Here is a 27,164-nt window from a genome sequence, read left to right on the forward strand (position 1 = left end):
GCACCTGAAAGTCAAGTACAGTCTTTCTTTAAGGAGGAGCTTCTAGACTGCTGGAAAGAAAGCCTGGGTGTCCTCAGGCTGAGCCTTCCCCTGCTTCAACCACTAGGCCTCCAATTTCCATAAATGGTGGGTTCTTCTGGGCGGTGGTGGTTTGCCTTCTCTCAGCTACAGCTCATTTGAATCCTCATCCATTGCTTCAGTGCACTCAAATTGAGTGATCTCAATTCCTAATGATTCAAGATCAGTCTCCAGCAACCCCTCATAGTAGTCACACAAACTAGCTGTTCCACAGCCTCGGATAGCGCCCCTCATGCTGCTTTTCCCTGTTGGGAAAAACACACACATATTTTTTGAATCCAAAACCCACTCCCTCAAACAGAAGGGTGGGCAACTTTTCTCAGACCAAGAGCCTTTTTCCAGTCTGGGTAACCTTCTGGGAGGTCCACATGCCAATGGAAACATATGTAAAATTCACCTTTACACGGCAGGCCATTTTATACATACATTCAAACCCCTCTCTCTGTCCTCCCTCCAGGTTAACAAGAGTTCAGGGGCAACAATCCAGCCAGGCCAAAGCATACAGGTAGGGTATGAAGTGGGGCTTGTGAGTGGTGTGGCCTAGGGAAAGGAGGTGTGGCTAAGTAGGATCTGAAGGGCCAGAGAGAAAGAGTCCAAGAGGAATGCCTTTGGCCCCTGGGCCTGTGGGTTTCCATCCTGCCCCCCTCCAATTTAAAGTGCAATTTTTAAGATGTATTTTTATTTAACAAAATCTGTATACCGCTTGTTTGCAGTAAAAACTGCTAGGGGTTTACAATAAATATTTATATTAGCAGTTAAAACCATTAAAACATTTAAAACTCATTGGAATGAACAGCAAAAGGGAATAGAGAATGTGCCTATCTGAATGGGCTTTTAAGGTATTGCTGGGGGGGAAATGGAATAAAGAGGCATAGGGTTCCAGACAAGAACCGCAGAAATCACTAGCCCCTTCCCTGTATTCTCCTCCTCCCACCTCCCTGCGCAGACATCCCTCCTCCTTGGGCTCCTGCCCATCCCCTTACTCTGTGAGGGCAACGTAGGTCTCCTAATAACTTTCAGCACCCTTAATAAACAAAGTATCCTAGCATCTTTTAGAGGAAGCCATGACGGCTCAAAGTGGCCTGATACTGCTTTAACTGCATAGTACAGATGCGGCTCTAGCTGCACTTCATCATACAAGACTCACCGAACTTCATGCGACCCCCAACGTAGAAGCATTGATCCTCCTCATTTCTGCAGCTGACGGTCTTCAAGCCCTCGCACTCGTCTGACAAGATGTTGATGCAACTCGGGCACTTCAGCCCATTGGGCTCCCTCGTCTCACTCTCAGGCACTGGAAAACAATCACCACACCAACATTGCAGTTAGTCAATGTGAGGGGTAGGAATTGTACTCCTTCCAAGATGGATGCCTATTACCTTCCAGCACTTCAGCCATGCTCCATTCATCCAGGGATACATTAAGGCATGGTGGAAGAGATTTCTGACTGGGGCCACATTCACAGCATACATTTCAAGCACAGAGATACCACTTTAAGCAATTGGGCTTAGCACTGAGCAGCATTGGGTGACATTCTGAGAGACAAAATGGCAGCCACAGATGCACACAAACGGTGATAAAATTCTACAAAATGGCCCTCTTCCTTACAGCGGGAAAGAGAAAGAAAGCTCTTAGTAGTTTTATACTTTAAAAACACTTCTGGGAAAGCATGTGCTTAGTTTTGGTAAAATCATGATTTCACCTAAGAAAAAATGCCAGCTAATAAGAGCAATTGTGTGGGGTTTGTTTGCTAATCCATAGCTCTGTGAGGGGAACAGGGGTTTTCCAATTAACTCTCAACACCCTTAAAAATCTAACACTCCCAGAATTCTTTGTCCTAGTGTTGTTATAGTTTTTACAATAAAAGCGGGACTTCCGGTCGGCGCCAGCGCTGAATGGCGGTCTCCCGCTGATCTCTGCTCAGGGAGACTGCTCCACGAGTTCGGGTCTGACCGCTACGGCGAAGCGGGGACCCCTAAAATCACAGGCGCGGAAGCCTGTGAGCACGGAGACTCGGCGGGCACCTTAAGCGCCCCCCCTTACTGCAAAGGAGCCTTTTTAAAGGCTCCGGAGCGGCATCGGGTGAGCGGGGTGCTGAGAGTCGCTACCCAGCCCGTGGAGTGAAGCCGCGTCGCCATTGACGGAGAGCGCCGATTCCTTCCTGACATTTGGAACCTAATTGGATTATCCGTGAGTAAGACTGAACAACAACTTCAAAAGAATACCTGAAAATTGGCTGAAAACGGAGAAGGCAAAAAGTAAGGAAGTCTGCCTTCCCCGGACTGCATGATAGCTAAAGCAACGAAATACAAAGCTGCAATTTGACAGTAAATAGCTTTAAAACTGACTGACTCAGACATTGGATTTAAACCTCCCCCTCAGCAGGCAGGAGCAGGGGGGGGGATTTTGATTTGTACTACCTGCATGAAAGAAGTATAGAAGTGGAGGTTTCTACCGTTTTAAACCCTTGGGAAGGACTGCCTGGAAAGTAAGCCACCGGGACTGAGAACTGTCATTAGAGACTTGCTACAAAGTTGGTGTTTTGCCTTTTTATTACAAAGTGAGGATTTTATTTGCTACAAGTTTGGGACTCTGGAAAAGTTACAAATTGACAGTACTACTATTGGAAACATATTGGAAAATTGGTTGCTACTTTTGAAGGGAATCCTTGTTTCTTTGTATTCTGAACTTTGGACTGCTCCCTCTAGAGGGTTGTAGGGAAACAGTTATTAATTACACTGTAAAGAACAAGCTGGTGGAGTTTTCCATTTGAAAGTAATTCCCGTGGGAAAGACCTTGGGACATGAGTGGCCCAGCAGAAGAGATAACAACAAGAGCTAAAAGTAAAGCTGCACAGAGAAAAAGGGGCTCAATATCAGGTTCAGCTGCAGCAGGCGCAGTTACAACTTTACCTTTGGAGCCAGTGACACAGGCACTAGTCAAAATAAATGAGGCTTTGGAAGCTCTGACAAAGCAGAGCACAGAGAACTCCAAACAGCTGACAGAACTGTCAACAAAATTAGATTTAAATACAGAGACAATAAATAAATTAATTCAAGAAAATGCTGTAACCCGAAAGATTGCTGAGGAGACAAAAATTTCTGCAGAAACTACACAGGAAAAGTTAGTACCAGTCTGCAAAAAGCTGGATGAACATGAGGCGGCCCTGTCTTTATTGGAACTACAGAGAAAAGATAGGAATCTGAGACTGAGATTGATTCCAGAAAGTGAAAAGGATAATTTGATAGACCTTCTTACAAAAGAGTTTTTGGAATTTTGGCAGGATAATTTGAAAGAGGAGGAATTCAAGATAGTAACCGCTTTTAGACTGGGCAGGAGACAAAATAGAAAGAGCCCAAGGGACTGTTTGATAACTTTAAGATCTAAGGAGGAGAGGGATAAAATACTAAATTTACATTTTCAAAGAACTCTGGAGATTGAAGATTCCTATGTGCAGATATACAAAGATATTCCTAAATATATTTTGGAAGTGAGAGCTCATTACAAGGACTTGGTCACTCTGCTGAGAAAGAATAATATTTAGATGGGAGTTTCCACAAGGCTTGTCTTTTAACTACAAAGGAAAGAAAACTAAAATAAAAACAGTGCAAGATAAAGAACAATTTCTGGAAAGGAACGAGGAGGACCTTCTGAAGGAAGTGGTGGAACCTACAAATCTAGAGGAAGTACCAGATATTTCAAATTTATCTTTTGGGCTTAAAACACCAACAAGAGAAGAACTGCTTGGAGCAGTTGGGGGAACAACTAAGTAAATAACAAGATGTCTCTGCAATTTCTAAGCTGGAATTGTAATGGACTAAATCTTCCCAGAAAAAGGCGTGAGGTTTTTCATATTTTAAAAAAAGAACAATTGGACTTGATTTGTCTGCAAGAAACCCACGTGACCAGAGTACATCGAAAATTACTTATTAATAAAAGATTAGGACAGGAATTTATTTCATCAGACAAAGTGAAGAAAAGAGGAGTGGTGATTTACGCAAAGGAAAAGTTGGCCCCTAAATTAATTTTTAAAGATGAACAAGGAAGATATTTGGCAATTGAAATTCAAGTTCAAGGAGAAAAATTATTGATAACAGGAATTTACGCTCCAAATGAAGGGAAGTCAGAATTCTTCAAGAAATTGCATGAGACATTAATGGACTATCTGGATTACAATGTAATTTTGATGGGAGACATGAATGGAGTGGTCTCTACAAATATGGACAAAGCACAAAGACAGGTGGTTTCCAAGGATGGGAGACTACCAAAGACTTTTTTTGAAATGACAGATAATTTGGACCTGATTGATATTTGGAGAACAAGGAACCCCCTTGAGAGGGAGGGAACTTTCTTCTCTGAAGCAAAAATGACCTGGACTAGAATTGACCAAATTTGGGTAACTAGTGGGATGGCATCAAAGATAAAGAAAGTGGAAATCTGCCCAAAGACTTGCTCCGACCATAATGCTGTAAAGATGGAGATGAGTTTAACAACAGCTGGCTCCTTCAGATGGAGGATGAATGACTCCCTATTTAGAGATGAAGAGGTGTACAAAAAGGCCCAGAAAGCGGTAAAGGACTACTTTGAGATAAATCTGAGAACAGAGGTGGAGAAAAGAGTAATTTGGGACGCAAGTAAAGCCGTTATGCGAGGATTTTTAATACAGCAGAACGCCATAAAAAGGAAGAGACAGAATGAGAAGAAGGATAAGATTTTGGAAAGGATAAAAGAAGGAGAAAAAAAATTGAGATCAAAGCCAAAGTCACATGAAATTTTGAGAGAAATTAAGTTTTATCAGAGGCAGTACATGGAACTGATGAATCAGGAGTTTGAATGGAAAATAAAACAAATGAGACAAAGGACATTTGAATCGGCAGACAAATGTGGGAAACTTCTGGCATGGCAATTGAAGAAGAGACAAAAATTGAATATGGTTACAAGCCTAGAAGTTGAAGGAAGAAATATTTATAAACCAAATGAGATTAGAAACTGTTTTCAGAGTTATTTCAGGAGTTATTTTATGCACAAGGGCCGGTGAATGAAAAAGAGATAGAAGAATTTCTTAAAAAACATGGATTACAAAAAAATTCTGAACAAAGTAAAGTGATTTTGAATCAGAAGATAACTGAGCAAGAAATAGAGGGAGCCATTCAAAATATGCAATTGGGGAAATCTCCAGGACCAGATGGATTGACTTCCAGATACTACAAAGCTCTGAGAGAATGGTTGGTACAACCGTTGAAGGAAGTCTGTAATGAAATTTTAGAGGGGGAAAAGGCACCCGAATCGTGGAAAGAAGCGTATATTACACTTATACCAAAATCTGAGACTGAGAAGAACCAGATTAAGAACTACCGCCCTATATCATTACTTAATGTGGATTACAAAATTTTTGCAGACATTTTGGCAAAAAGACTGAAGAGAGTTTTGGTGGGAGAGATTCATAAAGACCAGGCTGGCTTTCTTCCTGGAAGACATTTATCTGACAATGTGAGAAATATAATAGACATTATGGAACTATTGGAAGTTAATATTAATACTAAGGCAGTATTAATATTTGTGGATGCGGAGAAAGCCTTTGACAATATCTCTTGGAGTTTTATGAAGAAGAATCTTGAAGGGATGGGGGTAGGCCAAGGTTTTGAGAATGGTATAGGTGCAATTTATTCTGAACAAAAAGCAAAATTAATTGTAAATAATGTGGTTACTGAAGAATTTGCTATTGAAAAAGGGACACGACAGGGGTGCCCAATATCCCCATTACTCTTTATATCTGTCTTGGAGGTTTTATTAAACATGATCAGAGGGGACCAGCTGGTTAAAGGGATCCAGGTCGGAGCTAAACAATATAAACTGAGAGCGTTTGCAGATGACCTAGTATTAACTTTACAAGAGCCAGACACTAGCACGAAAAGAGTTTTAGAGCTAATAGCAGGTTTTAAGCTGAATAAACAGAAAACGAAAGTATTGGAGAAAAATCTAACAGTTGATGAAAGAGAGAGGTTCTACAGTGAAACTGGATTAATGGTAGCAAAGAAAGTGAAGTACCTGGGGATTAATTTGACATCTAAGAATGTGAACTTATTTAAAGACAACTATGAGAAATGTTGGACAGAAGTTAAGAAAGATTTAGAAATATGGTCAAATTTGAGACTTTCCTTGTTGGGCCGAATTGCTGTTATTAAGATGAATGTTTTGCCGAGAATGCTGTTTTTGTTTCAAACATTGCAGATAGTGGATAAAATGGACTGTTTCAAGAGGTGGCAGAAAGATATATCTAGATTTGTCTGGCAGGGCAAAAAGCCCAGAATAAAATTTAAGATATTAACTGATGCAAAAGAAAGAGGGGGATTTGCCCTGCCAGACTTAAAACTGTATTATGAATCAGCGGCTTTTTGCTGGCTGAAAAATTGGCTACTTCTTGAGAACACAGACATTTTGGATCTCAAAGGGTTCAATAATAGGTTTGGTTGGCATGCATATATATGATATGACAAGGTTAAAATTCATCAAGGATTCAAAAACCATACTGTTAGGAAAGCACTATATAATGTATGGATTCGGTATAAAGATTTGTTGGAAAACAAAACCCCTAGGTGGCTGTCACCAATGGAAGCTAAGGAAGTGAAAAAACTTAATATGGAATCTAAATGGCCAAAATATTGGGAAATTATAGAACAAGAGGAGGAAAAAGTGAAATTACAGAGTTATGAGAAATTGAAATCTAAAGTAAGAGACTGGCTTCATTATTACCAGATAAATGAAGTGTTCAAACAGGACAGGAAAATTGGCTTCCAGGTGGAGAGATCAAAATTAGAAACAGAATTGCTAGAACCCAATACTAAGAATTTGTCAAGAATGTACAACTTGCTGTTGAAATGGAATACACAGGATGAGACGGTTAAATCAGCTATGATTAAATGGGCACAAGATATTGGTCATGACATTATGTTTGCTGACTGGGAACAGTTATGGACCACCGGTATAAAGTTTACGGCATGTAATGCTTTAAGAGAGAATATCATGAAAATGATTTATAGGTGGTACATGACCCCAGTCAAGCTTGCAAAAATTTATCATTTGCCCAATAATAAATGCTGGAAATGCAATGAAACTGAAGGTACATTCTACCATCTTTGGTGGACGTGCCCAAGGATTAAGGTCTTCTGGGAAATGATCTATAATGAAATTAAGAAGGTTCTTAAGTGTACCTTTCACAAGAAACCAGAGGCCTTTCTCCTGGGCATGGTAGGCCAATTGGTGTCAAGGAAAGATAGGACGTTTTTTATGTATGCTACAACAGCAGCAAGAGTTCTTTTAGCAAAGTATTGGAAGACACAAGAACTACCCACGCTGGAAGAGTGGCAGACGAAGGTGATAGAATATATGGGACTGGCTGAGATGACTGGCAGAATCCGCGACCAAAGAAAAGAGACGGTGGAAGAAGATTGGAAGAAATTTAAAGTTTATCTTAAGAACTGTTGTAAAATTAATGAGTGCTAAAATGTCATGGGTAATGTAAAACAAAAATGCAGTGATAAATAATTGGGTAAGAGAAAAAGGATTAAAGAAAGTGAATTACAAGTAATTGGAATTAGGGGTTGCTGAAAAAGTTTAAAATAGGGATGCAGAAAAGGGAGGTATGGGGAAGTCGTTGAAATAAGGTTTAAGAAAAAGAGGTTATGAAATTATACGTGTTTATATGTTTGTCTGTCTATGTATTGTCAGTTGTATTGTGTTTTAATTTATGTTGGAAAATATATAAAAATTTATATTAAAAAAAAATAGTTTTTACAATAAAAGCTTACACCAGGGTGTTGTGAATGCTAAGGCGAACCATAAAATGGTGCCTCCTCCCACCAAGGAAGGAGGGGTGAGTGAAGATCTACATCAGGAACAAGGGAATGTGAACATCTGGTGATGGTGATACAGGCCTGCGTCAGCAGCTGGTGTATGCCAGGGGCCTAGCCGAGGCTTACAGTTTGAACCTTCGTATTAACTGTTTTCATTGAGGGCCACATTTCCTTCAGGGCAAGCTTCTCAAGACCACATGCCAGTGGCAGGGCCTGTTGTGAAAGTGAGTGGAGCAACAAATGTATTTTTAAAAAAACCTTTTATTCTTTGCACCACCTGGTTCTCCCCTTTGTGTAGATAGTGTTCCTCTATAGCTTAGTAATTAGGTGGCACTGGAGCCCATTGCATTGACTATATCTTTCTTAGCATTTGCTTTAACCTGAAGATATTAATTCCTTGAATGCAAACCTAAAAAAAATCATACAAGATTGCAAGAATGCAAACCTAAAAAAAATCCCATACAAGAAGGACAGGGGCCTGTCCCACTCAAAATATTTCTACAAATGAAAATGCATGAAAGAAGATGGGTCACTCTAGGTTTGGGGGCTAGAACTGCGGGAAACCAATGAACCAGTGAAGTGTAGTGGTTAGAGGGTTGGACCAGAATCTAGGAGACCAGGGTTCAAATTCCACTGTAGCCACCCAAAGTACAGAGGGGCTTAAAATGGTGATCCAGTTACAAAGACATACTTTGGTCAAGCTGATGGTGGAGTCTGAGCTTTGGAGCTCAGACAAGCAAATGGTTCTACATTGCTGGAAGAATGATGATGAGAGAGCAAAAAGGAAGAGGAAGTGCCCACACCCTCAAGAAATGGGGCACAGTGGGAGTGTCTTTCAGATTTCCTTCTAGGAACCATACAGGAAAATACTCAGAGGGCTTCAGCTCCTGTCATTTGCCTATCTAGCAAACATGCAGTGTTGCTTTCGCTGCATGGTAAATATCTCACACTTCAGAGGCGGGTGGCAGTCCCCTCAGAGAGCAGAGCACATCGTCCACAGGAGAGGCAAGGGAAGTCCGCCTTCTCATTCACCTCTCACCATGCCCAGTCACGCTACCTTTCACCAGCATCCAACATTTATTTGGTACATTCTTATACATTCAAGCTAAGTTCTTTAGAGTTAAATAACATCAATACATCATCTTATAATAATTCCCTCTTATAATATGAAGATGGTGAAGGAAGAGGACATGAGCCCAAAGTCACTCTCCCAACGCTCTCCATTGTGATTACCAGCATCTGGGTTTCTTAGAAGAAACAATGTGAAGAGCCTAAGCTTACAGTAGATTATATAGCAACATTATATATTACACAAATATATACATAATACATAATACTAACATTGCACCAAGAAACCTCTCCACAGATATCTGTGATGCTGCCACTCCCCCCCCCCCCGCGCATTCCCCAAACGCCAAAATCCAATTCATTCACACTGTCTTTGACTTTCATCACAAGTGAAGCAAAAGCAAATGACGTGGAGCTGAGCTTGTGTATATCCAGCCCCAGTAAAAGACAGTCCCTTAAATACGCTAGCTCCTCTGGACACAGACCTGCAATCCCCCCCACCTGCTCTTAAATGTAACCAACTTATTTTAAAGAGCAAGTGGACCAATTCTTTAGCCCAAAAACAAGTGCATTTAATGGGACAGAGGAAATCTAGATTGTGAGTCACTGTGGATTTTATTACTGTACAATAAAGGAAACTGGACAGACACTTGTCTCCCCTTACCAAAAATAAATAAATTCGTGATTCTGACTATCAGAGAAATCTGGCAAAATTGCCTGGACTTCTAGAAATCTAATCCAATTTCACTGCTGAGCTTTGAATTCTGGTGTCACCTGATGGGGCTTCACTTCCTGGGTTGTGAAATTGAGGGTGCCACAGGTTAAAGGGGGGACATGTCCTTGGAGCTGTTGGAAGGGGGAAGAGATTGATTTACCCCAAATGCAACTGCATTTAATGGGAGTGAGGGGATCCGAGTCACCGTGCATTTTATTACTGTACCACAAGGGAAAGTGTGGACAGACATTTGTCCCCCTTTCAAAAAAGTTCATGCTGAAGGAGAAAATGCCTTGGCTTCCAGAAACCTAATCCAATTTCAGTGCTGTAACCTGATGGGACTCGTTTCCCCACATCCAGGGTTGAGAAATTGAGGCTGGAACAGATTAGGAGGGACGTGTCCTTGGATTTCTGGGAAGGGGGAAGAGATTTAATTAGTTTTCAACACTGTGCTTTACATTATAGTATAGCATGATTAGAATTCTAAAAATTTGTGACACTGTCCTGAACCCATTGTTCCTGGGTGCTGGCAAAGTGCTCCTTGCAATCCTCTACAATTTCCTCCAACTAAGCTTTAGTTCCTTGCTTGTTCTCGAACTCCTTCTTGGCTCTTCAGCTCTCAAGAATGATGAAGACACTCCTGATCTCCTGCCTCCTCTTGACCCTTCTGAATCCAGGTGAGCAGAACCACAGCTGCTGTGCTGTTCATCATGTTTCCAGGAAGGAATTAAGTGGGGGGGTGTCAGCCATTAAAGCAGGAGAAGAAAGGAAGAAGGACTTGTGCTTCCTTTGAAAGGGAGAGGAATAAAGCATATGGTCAAGCTACAAGGGATCTTCAATCAGGATAGTTTGTTCCCAATATTTGTTTTTATTTAACCAAATCCATACTGAGAGGTGCAGTATCCTGGAGTCCATTGGGGGAGCAATGCCCACTCTTGGGTAAACCAGAATCCTAGGTTTGATCTACAACAAAGAGTATGTTTCTTGAACTTCTTTCCAGTTTGATTACCTCATCGTCCACTCAAACTCTGCCCCCTCCTCCTGAAACTTTGTTCTCAATATTAAATTTTACCAAATGCATACAGAGGTGTGGCATCCCCAAGTACATTGGGGGAGCAAAAGAGGCAGTAGTTCACTCTTCAATAAACCAGAATCCTAGCTTAAATTGAAACAAGTGGTGTCCAAAATTTTTCAAAGAGGGCCAGATTTGATGAAGAGAAAAACCAAAGTTCTTAACCTTTTATTTCAGAGTGGAATTATCCTGCCCCCACCCCATGCAATCTTTTAGTTTGCTGGTATTACACACCACCCCAATCTCTGAGTGGAGTCAGGTTCCAGGGGTACCAGATGTGCTTACCAGAGTCTGTCATGTTTGCTGGTGCTGATGGGAGTTGTAGTACAACAACTTCGGGAGGGTTAAAGGTTTCCCCACACCTTCTCTACTGGTCCTCTCCCTCAGACTGCAGGAGTCATTTTCTACAATCATTCTCTGGTCTATGCAAGGCCCACCCCTATTCACAGAGTTTAAGAACTACAGAAGGAATATATACTAGTTTCCAGAAACTAGTATTCAAATAGTGCTTCCAATGTTGCAGAGAAAAAATATCAATTGAGGATGGTAACCATGTATTTATCTAGTTCGCTTTTGAAGCTATCCAAGTCGGTGTCCCTTGCTGACCCTTGTAAGATGGAGTTTGTAGCAGAAAGTGTTGTGTTCATGTACCTTGACGCAGACCTATTCTTCCTACACAGTTACTAAAGTTTTCTAAACCCATTTTCCCCCTGTTTGCAGTGGCATCTCTGACATGTGAGTCTTGTTTCAATGAAGGAAAAGATTGCATAAATGCCACCATTGAGGAGTGTGACGAGTCCAGTGACCAGTCCTGCTTCTCTTCCCGTGGAGTTGGCAAACTGTGTAAGTGAAAAGAATTTTCAACCTTTTTGATCACCAAAATGTAAACCCCCTGACCTTGACAGTTCAAGAAGGACACTGACAAACTGGAACGTGTCCAGAGGAGGGCAACCAAAATGGTCAAAGGCCTGGAAACGATGCCTTATGAGGAACGGCTAAGGGAGCTGGGCATGTTTAGCCTGGAGAAGAGGAGGTTAAGGGGTGATATGATAGCCATGTTCAAATATATAAAAGGATGTCACATAGAGGAGGGAGAAAGGTTGTTTTCTGCTGCTCCAGAGAAGCGGACACGGAGCAATGGATCCAAACGACAAGAAAGAAGATTCCACCTAAACATTAGGAAGAACTTCCTGACAGTAAGAGCTGTTCGACAGTGGAATTTGCTGCCAAGGAGTGTGGTGGAGTCTCCTTCTTTGGAGGTCTTTAAGCAGAGGCTTGACAACCATATGTCAGGAGTGCTCTGATGGTGTTTCCTGCTTGGCAGGGGGTTGGACTCGATGGCCCTTGTGATCTCTTCCAACTCTATGATTCTATGACTCACTTTCGAAGGCCATATCTTAGCCACAAGCCATGGAACATGACTTTTCATAAAGTAATGTTCTAGGTTCTGCATTGCCTGTAGGAGCAAGGAAGAAATTCAAGTCAGTTCATATTTAAAGGTGTGTTTACTCAATTGGCAGAGCAAAACAAAGCCATCCTTCAGAATCTGCCCTTCTTCCATTTTTGCAATTCAGTTGTCCGGCCATGTAATCAATAGACAAATGCACATACTAGGGTAAAGTGTGCATATAAGAACCTACAACAAAATCAAGCAACAGTCACCTAATTCATAAGAAGAGCTAAAAATAAAGATAGAAAAGATGGATATCAGTAACAGCAACAAAACAAGCCAAACAATACCCCAACCCAAGTGTCGGTTCAGCAGCCTCAGCTTTTGTAGTTGGAGTCAGTTTGTCAGGTTCCCATCTCCCAGGCCAAGTGAAAAATAACCTGCAAGGCAGAGAGCTAGTCTGCCAGGATTCACAGCCAATATGGTCAACAAATATCCCACACACACCCCGCCCCCATGGGGGAAACCATAACTGCTTAAATCAGTATGACCCTGCACATAGGGCCTAAGAGTGAAAATAACATTCACACTAAATGTTGATGGGGGTGAGAGTTGGAAACTGATATGAAAATGTGGAGAAATGAACTTGAAATAAGAATCCAAGAGAAACTGACACTGACATATTGCACCTTCCTAATTGCCTGTGGTACATGCTCCCTTTATTAGCTCCAGCATCGACTCTCATTGGTCCAGTTACAGGGTGGATTTGATTTCAATCAAATCAATTTCAATCATGATTTAAATCACTAGTCATTAAGACTTGATTTAATTATTATTTTTTTACAGAAAGACTCATTCTTGCTAGGATGGGTGGCAGTTTCATTAAAGATATATCGCTGAGTGAAATCACCATCATGGTCTGTCTCTCGTACCGGCAGTGGGAGAAACAAGCTACATGATGAGGCTTATAAAGGTTATTCCTCCCTCCCTCCTTAAACTGCTTCGGTTAAGAGCACACCACTACCCTCGCCTCAGCCAAGCAATTTTGCAGAAACCCCAAATCACCAATGGCTCACATGAGCCAATAGTTGGGCGGGGACTCAGTTAAAGTGCTCCCCCTCCCCAGCTGCAGGAACCTGGGTGGAGTGCAGGCTCTTGGCTGCCACCTGGCTGCCTTTTTCAGCACAAGAGGAAAGACGGAGCCCACTTTGCCAGTCAAAGGCAGCCAAGCAGTGCAGGCAGGCAGGTAGGGTGGCTTTGCACCCTGCACTTTGCAAATGACCACCCCACAAGGAAAGAGACAGTGTGCCTGCATGGACACCAGTGAGGCGCAGGGAGCCTCAGAAAGGAGCTCCGAGGTGGTATTTGCTAAAATGCATAGAACTCAAGATAAGGTATGTTGGAAATGTAAGGAGAGGGAAGGGAACTTCTTTCATATGTGGTGGATGTGTCCTAAGATTAAAGCATACTGGGATGTGATATATAATGAACTGAAAAATATTTTCAAAAATAATTTTAGTAAAAAAACTAGAGGCTTTTTTATTAGGGATAATAGGTGAAAAAATTCCCCAAAAGACATAAATATATTTATGTATGCTACCACGGCAGAAAGGATACTTTTAGCCCAGAAATGGAAGCAGCTGGAACTTCCAACGTTGGAAGAATGACAGACAAAGATGATTGAATACGCCGAGCTGGCGAGACTGACGGGGGGAAATCTGAAACCAGCAAGACAAAGTGTTTGAAAATGACTGGAGTTAATTTGTACAATATATGAATGAACATTACGAACATTTTAAAACATTTACAGGATTGATTTAAAATATTTTGTTAGGTTATGATTTGATACCTGGATATAAATATTAGAAGTAAGTCTTTTAAGTATGGGGGTAAAGTAAACAGGGTGATTTAGAAATGAGAAGATAAAAGTGATTGCATATGGAAGTCAGGGAGGGGGACGGGAATAAGTCAATGCTCAATTTGAGCAAACATATATGTGATGAGGACATTTTATTTGGTTGTTATAAAGGAAAAAAGAAATTTTATTAAACATTACATTAAAAAAGAAAAAGGAAGGAGCTCCAAGATTCCTGCAACGAACAACAGGGACATGGGGTGGCTCAAATGGGGGAGAGGAACTGACGAGGAGGTGGCAGATCTTGCCTCCAAGGATCACACCACAGCTTCAAAGGCAGCAGCAGCAGGCAATGCTTTTCTTGGTGGTCAGATCGCATGCCCCTGTGGATGCTGCTGCATAAGGTGATCATCAATCCTTGCCTCATGGGTGGACCAGTCCTATCTCCAGGTCTAGTTATTTCCTTTTCCAATTCTTTCTTTTATAGCACTTTTGGGGTCAACAATGGTTCTCAAGTCCTGCATCGATACAGACTTGTGTGATGCAGATTATTCCAGTGTCTCCATAACCTCATCAATATACTTGCACAGCAAGCTCTCCTGCTGCAAGACAGATATGTGCAACAGCGGACCTCCTGAAAGTAAGTATCATCATCAGGAAAGATGATCTCACAAAACTCAAGTAATGAGAGAGGTCAAAGATGTCAGTGTTTGCAAAAAGCAAAAAAAAAAAAAAAAGGAAAGGGTTCTGACCTCCCTTTGTCTCTTCAGCCTGGTGCTCGGACCCTTGTCTGCATAAAAGAATCCACAAGAATATCCTTGCAGAGTTTTATTCTTAAAAGTCTTTGTGCAAAACACGACTGAATAACTATACACACCAGCAGTAACCAACCAACCATCCCAAACACCAGCCTCAGCAACAAACTAACATTTCTCACTTATATATGCAACTTGCTGCAAGCCGCTGAGTCATGCTGACCCAGCTTTATTCACATTAAAGAAACAGCGGCCATTTTAGCTGTGACAAAAGAAAGACAAACAAGTTTTTGGCAGTATCCTGATGTCAGGGACTGGCTAGACAAGGAGGAGTGGTGGCAGCCAGTCGCTCCAGGAGGTGCCTGAGGGTGACAATAGGAAAGAACATTTCAAACCTGATTCAGACTGGTGGGACAGGGAGGAGCCACTGACAGAGGGAACGAGCAGGGAAGCATTGGAGCCATAGTATGGGGGTGGCGGGAAATAATAGAACAAAACCCAAAATCCCAATAAGAAGATTACCTGAACAACATGCATCATCTATTAGCAAGAAATACAAGGGAGCATCACAGTTTTACCTTAGTCCTAGAAACACCCCTCCCATAATGTTACCCACAGTTCCTCTCCTGCAGCAGCTTCTGGTATTTACATCCTATGCTTTCCTCCAAAACGCTTGAGCTCCCGCTCACCATTTTAACCTCAAAATATCCAGTGAAATAGGTTAAGCTGAGAGATGGTTCCTGGCCCCAGGCCACTCAGCAAGTGTCATGGCTACAGTGGAATTTGAACCCTGGTCTCCTAGATTCTAGTCCAACCCTCTAACCACTACACTTCACTGGTTCATTGGTTTCCCAGAGTTCTAGCCCCCAAACCTAGAGTGACCCATTTTCTTTGATGCATTTGCATTTGTGGAGATACAGTGGTGCCTCGCAAGACAAAATTAATTCGTTCCGCAAGTTTTTTCTTCTTGCGAGTTTTTCGTCTTGCGAAGCACGGTTTCCCATAGGAATGCATTGAAAATCAATTAATGCGTTCCTATGGAGACCGCCTTCAGACCAGGTCCGGGGACAGTCTGTCCCCGGACCTCTTCTGAAGGCTGGCGGGGGGAGAAGGACTTTTCTCCCCACCGCCAGCCTTCAGAACAGCCTTCTGAATGTTGGCGGTGGGGAGGAAAGCCCTCCTCCCACCGCAAGCCTTCAGGACAGGTCCGGGAACAGAGGAGAAGGCGCGCAGCGCTTCCCCGCTGTCCCCGGAGATTTCCCTATGGGCTTTCGTCTTGCGAAGCAAGCCCATAGGGAAATTCGTCTTGCAAAGCCGCTAAAAATCGGAAAACCCTTTCGTCTTGCGGGTTTTTCGTTTAGCGAGGCATTCGTCTTGCGGGGCACCACTGTATTTTTAGTGGGACAGGCCTCTGTCCTTCTTGTATGGGAGGGAACTGATTTCTTTTAGGTTTCCATTCAGGGAATTAATATCTTCAGGTTAAAGCAAATGCTAAGAAAGATCTATTAGATGCAATGGGCTCCAGTGCCACCTAATTACTAAGCTATGGAGGAGCACTATCTACACAAAGGGGAGAAGAACCAGGTGGTGCAAAGAATAAAAAGTTTAAAAAATTGCACTGAAGGAAATGTGGCCCTCACTGAAACAATTAATACGAAGGTTCCATCTTTAAGCCCCGGCTAGGCTCCTGGCATACACCAGCTGATGACGCAGGCCTGTATCACCATCCTGTTCAAACTAGAGACAGAAGCTAGAGTTGGGATTTGAACCAAGAACCCCAAAGCTGGAAGCTGCGCTGAGCTGGAGCCTGGCTTAGTGAGCTACCATGAATTGCATACTGAGACCCTCAGGTGCAGAGGAAGATAGGAGTAACACCACACCAGTCCTGGTGTTCCTTGGTTTGGTATTCATTAGTTTGTTCACAGGCTGCAATAATGGATGTTTTTAGCTTGATCCAGTGTACATCGATCTTTTCAGGGAATTCTGAAAGCAGACTCCTTAAGAGTCATTTGGAAGCAATCCCACTTAATGGGATCTTGAAAGACTTGAGTGCTCATTTTGTGCCTTGGTTTCCTTCCTTGAAGCCGGCGTTAAGGTATAATTTGATAGCCCTCGTGGAGTGTATTAGTCGGTGATCTGTCCAGCAGTTGTCAGTACTCGTCATAGCTCCGGTAAGGAGCACATCATGGGGATCTTTAGCACAGACAATGACGTAGTCTAAGAGGTGGCAGTGGTTTGATCAAGGAAGCCACCATGAAGTTTAAAATTAATTTTTCTGTCAAAAGAGTGTGTTGATAATAACAAGGTTGTGCGCTGCATATATTGTCAAAAGTAAGATTCTGTTCTGTTGCTGTTTTCAATTCCTTCTTTTCCAATAGTCCCAGGCCACAGATCGAAATCTCGCCCAACCCCTGCATTAAAATCACCCAGGAGGATGAGTTTATTTTCCTTATAGTTTCTGAGAGTAAAATTTTTCTTTAATGCCTTCATCAGCATCCAGTGTTGGTGCATAAGTGCTTATAATGGTAGCCTGTTGGTTTTTGGTGTGCTTTATTTGAGAGGTTGAGAGTCACTCATTATTACCGTTAGAGACTTCTGACAGGAGCTTCACAAGATCATTTTTGATAGCTAAGCCTACCCCGTGTATCAGATGTTCTTGTTACAGAAGAAAGTGTAGCCTCCTTTTCCTTCTACTCAACTGCCTCGTTCCTTGAGTCAGAACGACTGAATCTGTATCCACTGCCCATGTGCCGGTTCATGAGTAAGGACTTCCAGATTTCACGATCCTGCCCCATTACCATTTGCCAATCGCCATGGGACTTTTTGGGTTTTGGATGGGTTTTTGGAAGACGCCTGTGTGTGAATTTGTTTTATGTGTGTAGATCAGTACATGCTGACCAAGGCACAATCTTCCCAGTAGGGCTCTGTTCCGATGGCATGAGTAGTCACAATGAACCGGTAAATTGCTATCTGCTGCAGCCTTCATCTGTCTTCACAGCTGTTCTAACATACCGCTTGTAATCATCAGCCTGTTCTGCCATTGAGGACTTTTTGGGATCATTCTTTCTCTAGCTCCTTCCCTTTGACCTTACTGCCTTGAGTGCCCCTGCTGGGAGTACGAGATTCCCGACGGCTTCGCTCACTCAAGTCATAGGAACGTGCAAACCAACTCACCACAACAAGGTGATGATCCAGCAAGTGAGAAAGCAGTATGATACCTCTGGATTGGCCAGCCCTTCTACAAACATCTGCAACATAGGCTCCTGCCTTCGCCAATGGGAACAGGGCTTTCTAAGAGGATCTTTGCATTATTTAACAACATAGCATAGTAAAAGAAAGACTGCAGATACAACAAAACCAAAAACCATGTATCAATAACAAGATTAATTGAACAGCATGCAGCATACATGAGCAAAACTTATAAGGGAGCTTCAGTTTTACCTTAGTCCTAGAAACATTCCTTGCATGATGCTACTCACAGTCCCTCTCCTGCAGCAGCTTCTGATATTTACATCCCTGCTCTTTCCTCCAAAGAGCCCTCATGCTCTCCATTTTAGCCTCAAACACCCGTGTAAAATAGGTGAGGCTAAGGGGCAGTGTCTGGCCCCAGGTCACCCAGCAAGTGTCGTGGCTCAAGTACAGATTTGAACTCTGGTCTCCTCCCACCCTTGTTTCTGATGTAGATGTTCACATTCCTGTGTTCCTGATGTAGACCGTCACTCACCCCTCCTTCCTTGGTGGGAGGAGGCACCATTTTGTAGTTCTCCTTAGCATTCCCAATACCCTGGTGTAAGTTTTTATTGTAAACACTATAACAACACTAGGACAAAGAATTCTTGGAGTGGTAATTTCCTAAGGGTGCTGAGAGTTAATTGGGAAACCCCTATTCCCTTCACAGAGCTATGGATCAGCAAACAAACCCCACACAATAGCTCTTATTAGCTGGCATTTTTTCTTAGGTGAAATCATTATTTTACCAAAACTAAGCCCATGTTTTCCCAGAAGTGTTTTTAAGGACAAAACTACTAAGAGCTTTCCTTCTCTTTCCCACTCTAAGGAAGAGGGCCATTTTGTAGAATTTTATCATCGTTTCTGTGCATCTGTGGCTGCCATTTTGTCTCTCAGAATGCCCCCCAATGCTGCTCAGTGCTAAGCCCAATTGCTTAAAGTGGTAGCCCTGTGCTTGAAATGTTTGCTGTGAATGTGGCCCCAGTCAGAAATCTCTTGCACCATGCCTTAATGTAGCCCTGGATGAATGGAGCATGGCTGAAGCACACCGCTTGGAGAAGTGCTGGAAGGTGGTAGGCATCGCTCTTTGAAGGAAGAGTACAATTCCCACCCCTCATATACAGTACATTGTGGTTTGCATCTGCAAAAGAAATACACTGACTAACTGCAATGTTGGTGTGGTGTGGTGATTGTTTTGCAGTGCCTGAGAGTGAGACGAGGGAGCCCAATGGGCTGAAGTGCCCGAGTTGCTTCTCCATCTTGTCAGACGATTGTGAGGGCTTGAAGACTGTCAGCTGCAGAAATGAGGAGGATCAATGCTTCTACGTTGGAGGTTTCATGAAGTTCGGTGAGTCTTGTATGATGGAGTGCAGCTAGTGCCCCATCTGTACTATGCATTTAAAGCAGTATCATGCCACTTTTAGCAGTCATGGCTTCGTCTAAAAGACGCTAGAATACTTTGTTTATTAAGGGTGCTGAAAGTTATTAGGAGACCTACGTTGCCCTCACAGAGTAAGGGGATGGGCAGGAGCCCAAGGAGGAGGGATGTGTGCACAGGGAGGTGGGAGGAGGAGGATACAGGGGAAGGGGCTAGTGATTTCTGCAGTTCTTGTCTGAAACCCTGTGCCTGTTTATTCCATTTTTTCCCCAGCAACACCTTAAAAGCCTATTCAGATAGGGACATGCTCTATTCCCTTTTGCTGTTCATTCAATTGAGTTTTAAATTTAAGAGTTTAAAAGAGAGCCAGTGTGGTGTAGTGGTTAAGAGCGGTAGTCTCGTAATCTGGGGAACCGGGTTCGCGTCTCCGTTCCTCCACATGCAGCTGCTGGGTGACCTTGGGCCAGTCACACTTTTTTGAGGTCTCTCAGCCCCACTCACCTCACAGAGTGTTTGTTGTGGGGGAGGAAGGGAAAGGAGAATGTTAGCTGCTTTGAGACTCCTTAAAGGGAGTGAAAGGCAGGATATCAAATCCAAACTCTTCTTCTTCTAAATGTTTTAATGGTTTTAACTGCTTTTATTGCTAATGTAAGTATTTCTTGTAAGTCCCTATCAGTTTTTACTGCAATCAAGCGGTATATAGATTTTGTTCAATAAAAATACATCTTCAAATTTGCACTTTAAATTGGAGGGGGCAGGATGGAGACCCACAGGCCCAGGGGCCAAAGGCATTCCTCTAGGACTCTCTCTCTCTCTCTCTCTCTCTCTCTGGCCCTTCAGATCCTACTTAGCCACACCTCCTCTCCCTAGGCCACACCCCTCACAAGCCCCACTTCATACCCTACCTGTATGCTTTGGCCTGGCTGGATTGTTGCCCCTGAACTCTTGGTTACCTGGAGGGAGGACAGAGAGGGGGGTTTGAATGTATGTATAAAATAGCCTGTCGTGTAAAGGTGAATTTTACATATGTTTCCATTGGCCTGTGGACCTCCCAGAAGGTCACCCAGACTGGAAAACGGCTCTTGGGCTGAAATAGGTTGCCCACCCTTCAGTTTGAGGGAGAGGATTTTGGATTCCAAAAATATGTGTGTGGTTTTTTTTCCAACAGGAGGAAGCATCCTGATGGGCGCTGTCCGAGGCTGTGCAACAAGTAGTACGTGTGACTACAATCAGGGATTGCTGGAGACTGATCTTGAATCATCAGGATTTAAGATCACTCAATTACAGTGCACTGAAGCAATGGACGAGGATGCCACAGAAGACACCACCATTTATGACGGCCTAGTGGTTGAAGCAGGGGTGGTCTCAGCCTGAGGACTCCCAGGCTTTCTTTCTAGAAGTCTAGAAGCTCCTCCTCCAAGACAGGCTGTATTTGACTTTCATGTGCAAATGAAATCATTCAGTCATGTCGAAAATAAATATATATGGTTAATAATGTGTGTTGTGTTATTTTACCAAATGCAACATTTGTTGGGGAAAATAATACAGTGGTACCTTGGGTTAAGTACTTAATTCATTCTGGGGTCCGTACTTAACCTGAAACTGTTCTTAACCTGAAGCACCACTTTAGCTAATGGGGTCTCCTGCTGCTGCTGCTGCCGCGCCGCCAGAGCACGATTTCTGTTCTCATCCTGAAGCAAAGTTCTTAACCCAAGGGACTATTTCTGGGTTAGCGGAGTCTGTAACCTGAAGCATATGTAACCCGAGGTACCACTGTATATCCCATTTCACCACTAGAGGTAAAATGGGGAGTGCCACAGCAGATGTGCTGCGCAACCCCCACCAAAGCTAATACTTCAGTAATTTCTTTAAGAATCAATCAATGAGTACAGCATATTCTCTTCTGCAAAACCATGTAAATATTCTAAGGTATTTACTTTAAAGTTTGTTGTGGCCTGTCCCTCTTGTACAAATTCAGATACTTCTTAAAGTGTCGTTTTGAAATTCCTGGGGGAGATTAATCAATCACAGTCCTAGACTGGATGACACCGATTTACAGCGAAATTATACGCTGGGGGGAGGTGTTTGTTCGCCCCAGAACATTGGTATCACTTTAACTTACTGCGTTCCATCATACCTTTCCTCCCTTTCGACTGTTGCCCATAGACTGGCCTTCACCAAAGCGAGGTTTAACGTTTTTCCCTCCAATGTCCTGAGACATAGGTTCTCAAAGGGCCAAGCCCCCGCCGTGTGCGTATGTGATAAGGTGACGCCGGAGTCGCTCCAGCACATTATGTTCACTTACCCCTTGTTCAATGTGCCACGGGCAAATTTGTTGGGATCAATCATACAGAAACTAGAGGGTACCCCACCAAAATTCCACCTTGCCCAAATCTTGCAGGACAAGGATACCCACACGACCCTGAAGGTGGCTAGGTTCCTAGTTGCTGTCCTTTCCCAAAAGCGACGCCAAGGAGCACTACAAACAAATTAAGGCGTAGTAAGCCTTTCCATTTTATAGTATTTTATTGTTATAGTGGTGTTTTAGCGATTGTTTTTTTTTTATTTCCCTACGGCACAAGCTGTTATTTAGGTGTTGTTTTTACCTGTATGGGCCTATGGCCGTAATAAATTTCTCAAATTTCTCAAACTCACAGTCCTATACTGGGACACATTTCAGTCATGTAACAGCTCAGACTGAATGTTGAGGCAGACAATTCGGTCTCACAGTTAAAGAGAGCCAGCAAGCTTTGCGTCCATTTTTTAGGGGGAGTCGGGTTTCTTCTGGTTCCACAAAAGTTTGAGTTAACTCTTTCTTAGTAAAAACACAATTTTCACAGAGTGTCAGGCCTGATGAATACAACAGCTCATTTCCTGTGGGTTTTACTCCATGAAATCAGTTACCAAGATGAAAGATCCCCAAACACCTCGCATCTGCCTAAGTCTCCTCTCCAGGGCTTTTTCCATGACTGAGACTGTGTGCAGCTGATCTCTCCTCCGCCCTTTTCATGCCCCTCCTGGGATGATTTTTTTTGGGGGGGGAGTAGCCTGTTGCAGGAGGAGGAGGAGACACCTGTGACCAGAGGCACCAACCTGAGCCCCAGTATGTGGGTGCCCACCACACACAAGCACAACATGATGGTATGACATCACGTCAGGCCATCACCTGCTGCCCTTCAAGTAGAGATGTGTATTGATGCTCGGAAAAGTTGTATTTATTAGATATTATCCTCCCTTCCTCATGTTTGTAAGTTCAGCAGAGTGTATCCCCTTGCTGCTTAAAAAGTCTTTCCTTTTTTCTCCCCCTTAAAATACCATATTTTTCAGCCCATAGAGCTTCCCCCGACCCCAGCCCCTAGAACAGGAAGCTCTCCACAAGCTGTGGGAGAGCTGCGCGAAGCCCGAAGCCTGGGGGGCACTGAGCTCAGCGTGCCCCAGGCTTCAGGGTGCAGGCAGCTCTCTGCAAGCCGTGGGAGAGCTGCACGAGTCGCGCAGCTCTCCCATGGCTTGCGGATAGTTTCCTGAAGCCTGGAGAGCAAGAGGGGTCGGTGCGCACCTACCCCTCTCGCTCTCCAGGCTTCAGCAAAAGCCTGCATTCGCCCCATAGGACGCACACACATTTCCCCTTCATTTTTGGAGGGGGAAGCGTGCGTCCTATAGGGCGAAAAATACGGTAATAATCACACAGATTCTTGCTTGAAAAAGGTAAAGATAACACTCATTCACTCAGAATACTTGTTGAAGAGTAACAGATACAGCAGCTTTGTCCAGAGGGGCTTAAAATGGTGATCCAGTTACAAAGACATACTTTGGTCAAGCTTATGATGGAGTCTAAGCTTTGGAGCTCAGAAAAGCAAATGGTTCTACATTGCTGGAAGAATGTTGATGAGAGAGCAAAAAGGAAGAGGAAGTGCCCACACCCTCAACAAATGGGGCACAGTGGGAGTGTCTCTCAGAGTTCTTTCTAGGAAACTTACAGGAAGAAACTCACAGGGCTTCAGCTCCGGTCATGTGCCTATCTAGCAAAAATGCATTGTTGGTTTGGCTGCATGGTTCATATCCCACACTTCACAGGCGGATGGCAGTCCCCTCAGAAGGCGGAGCACATCACCCACAGGAGAGGCAAGGAAAGTTCGCCTTCTCATTCACCTCTCACCCTGAGCACTTTCACCATGGGTGCCAGTAGGCAGGGGCATGTTGTCAGAAGAGGAAGCAGACAGAGGAAGTGTCATGGGATTTTATGTAGTTCTACACAAAATGTTAATGCTAGTCTTCACACAATATATGCAAACATTTTCGGAGGTCCCCCTTGTGACCCCAAGCCAAGAAACAATGTACCACCTGCACTCACACACGCTCTCCTGGACCCTGTGGAAAGGCAGGCAGCGGCTGCATATGGCCCACATGTCAGAGGTTCCCCACTCCTGGTATAGGTTACAAAAGGGCTCCATAATTTACCAGTTTTTTTTTCTTTCCTTTGGCTTTCCTTACTCAGCCGAATGATCAGCTTAGTGATTTTAGAAAGAAATTGTGAAACCATGTTTCTTCAGCAAGTACACTGTGAATCCACTCCTCTTCAGCAGGTACACTGGGTGAGCACCACTTTGAGGCAATCAAGATTTGGGCAAATGTTAGATTTCCCACAAGCTTCAACTGGCCATTGGTTACATCAGCCTGCTGAACCAGGCCAGCTGTTCCAGCTCACTGTTGTCACAATAATAATAATAATAATAATAATAATAATAATAATAATAATAATATATTATTTATACCCCGCCCATCTGGCTGGGCCTCCCCAGCCACTCTGGGCGGCTTCCATAGAAACCAAAAATACACTAAAATATCACACGTTAAAAACTTCCCTGAACAGGGCTGCCTTAAGATGTCTTCTGAATATCAGGTAGTTGTTTATCGCTTTGACATCTGCTGGAAGGGCGTTCCACAGGGCGGGCGCCACTACCGAGAAGGCCCTCTGCCTGGTTCCCTGTAGCTTTGCTTCTCGCAATGAGGGAACCGCCAGAAGGCCCTCGGCGCTGGATCTCAGCGTCCGGGCAGAATGATGGGGGTGGAGACGCTCCTTCAGGTATACTGGACCGAGGCCGTTTAGGGCTTTAAAGGTCAGCACCAACACTTTGAATTGTGCTCGGAAACGTACTGGGAGCCAATGTAGGTCTTTCAAGACCGGTGTTATATGGTCTCGGCGGCCGCCCCCAGTCACCAGTCTAGCTGCCGCATTCTGGATTAGTTGTAGTTTCCGAGTCACCTTCAAAGGTAGCCCCACGTAGAGTGCATTGCAGTAGTCCAAGCGGGAGATAACCAGAGCATGCCCCACTCTGGCGAGACAGTCCGCAGGCAGATAGGGTCTCAGCCTACGTACCAGATGGAGCTGGTAAACAGCTGCCCTGGATACAGATTTGACCTGTGCCTCCATGGACAGCTGTGAGTCCAAAATGACTCCCAGGCTGCGCACCTGGTCCTTCAGGAGCACAGTTACCCTATTCAGGACCAGGGAATCCTCCACACCTGCCCGCCTCCTGTCCCCCCAAAACAGTACTTCTGTCTTGTCAGGATTCAACCTCAATCTGTTAGCTGCCATCCATCCTCCAACCGCCTCCAGACACTCACACAGGACCTTCACCGCCTTCACTGGTTCTGATTTAAAAGAGAGGTAGAGCTGGGTATCATCCGCATACTGATGAACACCCAGCCCAAACCTCCTGATGATCTCTCCCAGCGGCTGCATGTAAATGTTGAAAAGCATGGGGGAGAGGACAGAACCCTGAGGCACCCCACAAGTGAGAGCCCAGGGGTCTGAACACTCATCCCCCACCACCACTTTCTGAACACGGCCCAGGAGGAAGGAGCGGAACCACTGTATGACAGTGCCCCCAGCTCCCAGCCCCTCAAGACGGTCCAGAAGGATGTTATGGTCGATGGTATCAAACGCCGCTGAGAGATCCAGCAGAACTAGGAAACAGCTCTCACCTTTGTCCCTAGCCCGCCGGAAATCATCAACCAGTGCGACCAAGGCAGTTTCAGTCCCATGATGAGGCCTGAATCCCGACTGGAAGGGATCCAAATGGTCCGCTTCTTCCAGGCATGCCTGGAGTTGTTCGGCAACCGCTCGCTCAATCACCTTGCCCAAGAATGGAAGATTTGAGACTGGGCGATAGTTGGCCATCATGGCCGCATCTAAAGATGGTTTTTTAAGAAGCGGTTTAATAACCGCCTCTTTCAGCAGGTCTGGGAAGGCTCCCTCACGGAGGGAAGCATTCACCACCCCACGAAGCCCATCGCCCAGTCCTTCCCGGCTAGCTTTTATAAGCCAGGATGGGCAAGGATCCAGGAGACAGGTGGTTGGTTTCACTCGTCCAAGCAGCCTGTCCACATCCTCGGAGGTAACAGATTGGAATTGATCCCACTCAACTTGACTAGACAGAACTCTAGCACTCTCCCGCCCCGGCCCTGCTCCCACGGTGGAGTCTACTTCTTCCCGAATCTGAGCGATTTTATCTGCAAAAAACTTTGCAAAATCATTGCAGGAGAACATGTGGCCCGTACTGGGCCCCGATGTTGCAGGTGGTTCCGCTAAATTGTGAACCACCTGAAAAAGTCTCCTGCTGCTGTTTTCTGCAGATGCAATAGAGGCGATGAAGAAATTCTTCTTCGCCGTCGCTATCGCCACTTGGTAGGCTCGACGTTGAGCTCTAACCTGTGTCCGGTCAGATTCGGAATGAGTTATCCGCCACCGGCGCTCTAGCCGTCTCAACGATTGTTTCATTGCCCTCAGATCCGTGGAAAACCACGGGGCTGCCCGGGCTCCATGCAATCGGAGAGGGCGCTTCGGAGCCAAACAGTCAATAGCCCTGGTTAACTCCACATTCCAGGGGGCCACCAGGGAATCAGCTGAAAGGCCATCAACATGGGATAAAGCATCCCCTACCACTCTCTGGAAACCATTTGGATCCATTAAGTGGCGGGGGCGGACCATCCGAATTGGTCCCACCTCCCTGCAGAGGGGATGGGTCGCAGAGAAGTCCAGTTGCACCAGGAAGTGATCTGACCATGGCACTTCTTTCGTTTTGCTTTTACTTAGTGTCAGATCACCAACATCCATAGAGGTAAACACCAGGTCCAAGGCATGTCCACGGCTATGGGTTGGGCCAGACTTATTCAGCGACAGCCCCATGGAGGCCATGCTTTCCACGAAGTCCCGAGCAGCCCCTTGTAAGGTCGTGTCGGCATGGATGTTAAAATCCCCTAGGACGACCAAGCTAGGTGTCTCCAGGAGAACATCCGCCACGACCTGAAGCAGCTCGGGCAGGGAATCCTTGGTGCAGCGGGGAGGTCGGTACACCAAAAGGAATCCTGTACTGCCTCTATTGCCCAACTTCCAGAACATGCACTCGGAAAACTGGGTCTTCCCAATAGGACGCCTGGTGCAAACTAATGACTTCCTAAAAATCACTGCAACCCCCCTCCCCGCCCACATGACCTGGGTTGCTGTGTGTAAGAGAAACCTGGTGGACAAGCAGCGGCAAGGACAGGCCCATCTGCTTCATCCAACCAAGTCTCTGTTACACATGCCAGGTCAAGTCCTCCATCCATGATCAAGTCATGGATGGCAGTGGTCTTATGAATCATTGACCTGGCATTGCACAGCAGCACCTTCAGGTCATGTGGGTATCCCTTGCTGATTCTAGTATCCATCCAGTCAGGACCAGACCCGGAGGCAGGAATAGTCCTCAGACAACGACTAAACCTGCCCCCTC

General features: G+C 44.4%; 1 protein-coding gene across 2 annotated transcripts; it reads left to right on the forward strand.

Moving 5' to 3' along the window:
• The first annotated feature begins 10,260 nt into the window (after window positions 1-10,260).
• On the forward strand, window positions 10,261-20,803 carry LOC310769002 (phospholipase A2 inhibitor gamma subunit B-like). 2 transcript variants are annotated; one of them, XM_083628028.1, is made up of 5 exons: window positions 10,261-10,391; window positions 11,507-11,629; window positions 14,519-14,671; window positions 19,216-19,362; window positions 20,561-20,803. In XM_083628028.1, the coding sequence occupies exons 1-5, from the start codon at window positions 10,340-10,342 to the stop codon at window positions 20,764-20,766; spliced, it is 681 nt and encodes a 226-aa protein (XP_083484154.1). In that variant the 5' UTR covers window positions 10,261-10,339; the 3' UTR covers window positions 20,767-20,803. The 2 variants fall into 2 exon arrangements, with proteins under 2 accessions (XP_083484154.1, XP_083484155.1); XM_083628029.1 differs by lacking the exon at window positions 14,519-14,671.
• Window positions 20,804-27,164: the final 6,361 nt, after the last annotated feature.

This window comes from Podarcis filfolensis, assembly GCF_964270895.1.
Source record: "Podarcis filfolensis genome assembly, chromosome: 8".
Taxonomy (NCBI): Eukaryota; Metazoa; Chordata; class Lepidosauria; order Squamata; family Lacertidae; genus Podarcis; species Podarcis filfolensis.